The sequence below is a fragment of the Geotrypetes seraphini genome, chromosome 7, assembly GCF_902459505.1.
Source record: "Geotrypetes seraphini chromosome 7, aGeoSer1.1, whole genome shotgun sequence".
Classification (NCBI taxonomy): Eukaryota; Metazoa; Chordata; class Amphibia; order Gymnophiona; family Dermophiidae; genus Geotrypetes; species Geotrypetes seraphini.
The window spans coordinates 62,025,261-62,031,260 of NC_047090.1; the positions used below are offsets into that span (position 1 = coordinate 62,025,261).

Below are 6,000 nucleotides of genomic sequence, written 5' to 3' on the forward strand. Positions count from 1 at the left end.
TGTATAGAATATTGTTTCTTTTTATACTTTAACAAAATAAGTTCAGTATAAAATCATAACTACTCGAGGCTTGTGCTGATCAGATCAGACGGTTTGCGGGGACTGAGCTTGCAGGGACAGGGCACAGACGGGTACCAAGCTTGCAGAGACGAGATGGGGATAGGGACAAATTTTTTTCCCCATGTCAATTTCTATTACAGAATAACTACATTTTGTATGCCTAACTGTCATCAGCTGGGTATAAGCATTTACACCAGCTTTCAACAGGCATAAATGCTCATGCCCAAAGTTGGTGAGAAATGCGTGCTAAGCTAATATTTTGTAAAAGTGATTTTGTACAGAGCACCTTTTACTGGATACTAGCTTAGTGCATATCGTTTCAGTGCTTATCTTTGGGTGTGAGATCTTCAAGTGACTTTCTGAGAACAACGTGACTCCAAATTATTGTGGGGTCATAATGTCCACACAAATCATGTCATAGCATGTGGGCAGGATAGAAGTACTTGCGCAGGTGCAGGCGAGACCTGGGCACTACTTGTTCAGATCCTCAAGTGGCTAAGGGTTAATACCTAGTAGGTGTTAGGGATAGCATGGAGGCATTACATAATGCATTTGTATGAAAAGTGTGCCAAAGTTTACTCACTGTACTAGTGTTTTAATTCATATTTTTTGTACCATAAAACCTTTATTAAGTCGGTAATTATTTTAACTCATGAAAAGGTGTTATAAGAATAGCTGAATTTTTTAACTTTATACAGCAGGTTCATCACAAGAGGGCCTTATCGTAGCAGGGTTTCAGCACTTACATCTTTATTTTCAAGGACTTCCTGTCTAGTTTCAGGTTCCATTTCAACTAGTTCAGCATCATCCCCTACTACAGAGCCAAAATCTGGTCCAGCTGCTGGAAGAGGATCCAAACTCTGTAGGAAAAGCGACACAAACAGAAAAAGAAAATGTTTCACAATGGAAACATAAGATACAGCACCTTGTACGACAGCTATTAAATACTTCTTTTGAACTGAAAGAATCATCTGATTTTTCAAATTAAAAGACTATATGCCCATAAGCCAAATTTAAAGAATAACTGAGGGGAGTACTTCTTAAATATCTAGTGAGGTAAACAACAGCCTTTTCATAGTCTAACTTCATCATCTTCTAAACCTATAGACCTCTGTATTTTTCTAGGACTTGTACAATTCTGCTGCTCCACCATCACCCCAAGATTTCTATTGTCATTCAGCACTAAGAGAATCAAAACTAGTCTGTCATGTACCTTTCCATTTATTTGACTTCCTTACACATCCAGGGTGGATGGGAGGGGGGAGGGGAATGTATTATTGTTTGCTATACTTAATTATCTAAATTACTGAAATTAAATATGTACTTCTTTTATTAATTATGGGGAGGAGGGGGGGTAAAAATGATTGTTTTTTTTAATTGTGTATTTAAAGTGCGTTCTGTGTAGTGTTTATGTTTAAATTTATTGTATGGCACTGTTAACATTTGAAAATAAAGATTTTAAAAAATAAAAAAAACTAGTGACAAAATCTGTTAACAAATATTTTATACTAAATACTTTAGACCAATGGTCTCAAACTCAAACCCTTTGTAGGGCCACATTTTGGATTTGTAGGTGCTTGCAGGGCCTCAAAAAAAATAGTTAATATCTTATTAAAGAAATTACAATTTTGCATGAGGTAAAATTCTTTATAGTTTATAAATCTTTCCTTTTAGCTAAGTCTTAATAATATTGTAATTTATAGTTAAAAGAGACATATGATCAAGAAACTTTTATTTTACTTTTGTGATTATGATAAACATACCGAGGGCCTCAAAATAGTACCTTGCGGGCTGCGAGTTTGAGACCACTGCTTTAGACTAAAGGGGCAACTCTATGTTAGCTCATTGGAGGTTCATACAGGGTATTTAGTGAAGGCAGAGTTTCAAGTTTATTTAAAAATTTTATGACATCCCAGATGATCTAAAAACGCATGCAACCAAACCTTTGAAAGTTGTACCAAAACCAGATCAAAATGGAAGGCTCTAATCAGTGGTATAGTGAAGGCGAGAGGTGACGCCCCTCCCCCCACCTTCTTCTCCGTACCCCTTTCCCCGTATCTCTAACTTCCTTGGCACGAGCAGAATCACCAACCTGCTGCTCGGTCGGCTATCCCTCTGACATCACTTCCTGGGCGCGGCACTCAGAAGCGACGTCAGGAGAGCTGTTGCAGCTTGCGACAGCGAAGAGCTAGAGATACAGTGGGGGTGGGAAGTGAAGGAGCACACACAGCAGGTGGAGGAGTTGGAAGGAGAAGGGAGTGGAGATGAGGAGAGGTGTCGGCACCCCCACCAAGATGGCACCCGGGGTGGACCACCCCCCTTGCTACACTACTGGCTCTATTTGTGATTTACATACAACAGCTGAACAGAACATTGTTCTTTTTTTATACTTTAATAAAAAGATTTAAGTATAAAATAAGTGTTTGAGCCTTGTGCAGATGAGGACAGAGTCCACAGGGAAGGGGTGAGGATGGGGATAGAGCCAGTAGGAACAGGGAAGGAATCGAGACAGAGCTGACAGGGCAGAAATGGGAACAAACTGTCCCCGTGTCATTCTCTAAACCAGTGTCTCTAAACCATATCTCAAACTGTGTGCCTCCTGAGATTCCAAGTGTGCCACGGCACAATGAGGAGGAAGAGTGGCGCCTGCCAGCTGACTTCCCTATGCGGTACAGCGCCAATGCTGACTGATTCGCCAAAGGCCTGCATGTTTCCCCCCTCTCTCTAGCATCCTCCGGCTTCCCCCCTGGCCTCACCTTTAAAGCTAATTATAGCAGCCTACAGAGGATCACGGGTAGGCAAAATGATTTCATTTTCAATATAGTAATTAAAATGTGTCAGTTTTGAGAATTTATATCTGCTGTGTATATTGTGTGTATATGAAAAATGAATGGAAAAAATTGCATTACAATTAGTAAAGGGGATGGGATCTGGGGCAGAGCTTGGGTAGGCCCAGGGAGGTCTGTGGTTGGGGTACTCAGCTGATAGTTAGACTTAGGGGGTACTTAGCTTGAAGTAGTTGAGAAACACTGCTGTAGACAATCAGCTGGCACCAGTGCCTCTCCTTCTCTATGGCCCTCTTCCCAGCTGGCACTCCCTACAGGCGTCTCAGGGCCTCTGCACATATACGGACGTCGACGTGATGATGTCAAGCATATGCGTGGTGCCTCAAGCCGTGGCCACTACCTTTAGTGTGCCCTGGCTCGAGAAAGTTTGAGAGACACTGCTCTAGATGCAGCACTGGGAAGGAAGACCATTAGGGGCACAGAGTGGACAAACAAATCCTGCTATTTTATATATACATGTAGACAAACAACAAAGTTCAAACCCATATTTTACAAGAATCTGAATAAAAAAAGCTCATTCAAGTTTGTTCATCACACCTAAAGATAATAAGCAAGCTCTTCTGAAACAGTCAACTGAGTTTGCTTCAGATAACACATATGGTACTTCCCAGGCAAGCAAAATCTTCAGGCCTTGCACCTTTCATCTCCACTCTCACTGAGGGCTTTCAGACATATGGGTGGCATTCTTTTGGAAAGTGCAATGAGACTCCAAGGAATGCAGATACTCCAAATACTTTATTGCTAATGCTTCTACAAGATCATCTGGCTGCCTGCCACCTTGATAGATTCCCCCTGACAATGCTAAGTCTCTATTCCTCATACTCCCATCTCTCCCAGAAACACACAGCTGTCTAATTAGAAGCTCTCAGAATGTAGGTAATGCAAGTGAGATGTACCAGAACTTGTCTTGGCAGATTCAAAAGAAACATGTAAAGGAAACAATGTCCAGAAAAAAATCTCAGCCTAGAGCAGATGTTGCCGACTCAGTCCTCAGGGCAGGTCCAGCACAAGAGTAATGGGATTTGACTGTCTTTCTGTGGTACAAATCAAAAGCAGTTTTATTATATGCAGGTACCCTCTCTGTCCGTAGTTAGCTCACAATCTACATTTTGTACTGGGGCAATGGAGAATTGAGCGACTTACCCAGTAGAGAATGGCACAGGGCCCTCATTTTCCCGTCTGGTTCCGCTAATTCTTTTCCTGTCCCTGCCTCATTCCTGGAAATTCTGTCCTCATTTGCACAAGCCTCAAACACTTTAAAATCATAATAAGGTTTGTGCAGTTAAGGCTGAGCTTACTGAAATAGGGCAGGGGCAGGGACAGCAATAAAATTCATGGGGACGGGGAAATTGAGTTCCTGCGGGGACAGGGAAAAATTTGTCCCCATGTCATTCTCTACAAGGAGCTCTAATGGGAATTAAACCCAGTTCCCCAGGTTCTCAGCCCACTCCACTAACCACTAGGATACTCCTCCGCTCTAAAATTTGCATATATTGCCCGCTATTTTATGTAAATTCTCCCCCCCCCCCCCCCAATTGTGAATACTGGCTAGGTGTGTCCTGAGGACTGGACTGAGAACCCCCCCCCGTACAAAATTCTCTCATAATTAATATTTAAAGAGCCAGATTAAGTTGTCCTTTTTGTAAGCGCATATGTTTCTATATTAGACCAGACACAATACAGTATTTGTTTGACAGTACGATAGAAAGACTACAAGATAGGTCGTAATGATGCTTGTACAAGGAGGTGAATGCTAGTAGTCGTCGGCTGATCTGGAGCCCCAGCATCACATAGTCTTGCACCGCGTGACACATGCACCGCTACGATGCGGGCCGGTGTCCTCGAGCTGGCCACTCCCCACCAGATAAGGTCACCGTGCTACCGCTCGCCTCTCACGTCTTGCCATTTCCTTACCCGGGCATGGACGGTTCCCATAGTCACCCGCTGCTCGCAGTCACCTCACGGCTTCCCGCAGCTATTAACCAAAGCACAACACTTGTACAGGACTCTCAAATGAGACAGAACTGTGCGCGAGCCGCCATGACAGTCTGCAGCCTTGCCACCCCCCCCCCCCCCTTCCTCTCCCATTGGTGCGCGTGCACAGCCACGCGCTTTCACCCGGATGCACTTCAATGGTTGCTCCTGATAAAGGGGAAGCTTTCTGCTATATTTTTATTTGTTCGTGTTTGCTAGCATTGCGTTCCTGTCTTTGCTGTAATGAAAATTAAACAAAACATTAATGTGAGATTTTTATATGTTGTGTTCAAAAGCATAAACTTAGAAACACAAGTTTTAACCAAAAGAATAAGCTCAAATATGCCAAGAAAGCCTCATTCACAATTTCATGTACTTTGCTGTCCCTTAACCCTCCCTTTTTACCTGTTTACTAAACATATAGCATCAAACCGTTTGTTTACAATGTCAAACACTAACAATTAGGAAAGATATAATAGAAAAAAAAAAATTAAAACCAAAAATAACTGTAACATAAATAATTGTCTTTTCAAGCGCTGCTCAGCTTCAGATCCCACACCTAATTAACTTCTGGGCTGCTGCTGCCGTAGGGTCCCATGGCTCCACCCCCCAGTCCCGCCCTGTTCTAGACAGCCACGCCCCATTCCACCACCAGCCCCCACCCCACTCTCTAGTCACCAGCTCCCTTCCACCCCACCCCCAATGTCAAATGGCATTTCTCCATGCACGTGCGTGACATCACCGCATTGCATCCGCAAATGCACAAATGCCATCCTGATGTCACTTGTTGCCAGAAGCTTTTCAAAACCCGGACAAAGTACCAGGTTTTGAAAAGCCATCCAGATCCCCGGACCTGTTGGGAAATCTGGACGTCTGGTAATCCTATGCTGCTGTCAAGTTTTCTTTTTTATTGACAACATACTCTAACTTACCAGATGTCCAGGAAAACCCAGACATATACTCTTTTTAGAGGACTGTCTGGGTATGTGGATGGACTTTCCAAAACCCGGTAGTTTGTCCAGGTTTTCGAAAGCCCTGACCTCTGGCTGCATCTGGATGGCCTCTGAGCATGTGTGGATGACATCACATGCATCCACCCATGCTGGGAGACCCTCCAGAC

General features: G+C 43.2%; 1 protein-coding gene across 3 annotated transcripts in view; it reads right to left on the reverse strand.

Moving 5' to 3' along the window:
* Nucleotides 1-5,443, reverse strand: part of SAMM50 (SAMM50 sorting and assembly machinery component) — a 106,003-nt gene extending 100,560 nt beyond the window's left edge. The window contains exons 1-3 of one of the 3 annotated variants that reach the window (XM_033951678.1): nt 4,821-5,015; nt 3,803-3,940; nt 807-920 (exon numbers count right to left, since the gene is read on the reverse strand). In XM_033951678.1, coding sequence (XP_033807569.1) covers nt 807-920; nt 3,803-3,835 — 147 coding nt within the window. In that variant the 5' untranslated portion in view covers nt 3,836-3,940; nt 4,821-5,015. Of the gene's footprint in view, nt 1-806; nt 921-3,802; nt 3,941-4,820; nt 5,016-5,285 lie in introns of those variants that run through there. The other 2 variants (XM_033951681.1, XM_033951680.1) reach the window with 2 other exon arrangements.
* Nucleotides 5,444-6,000: the final 557 nt, after the last annotated feature.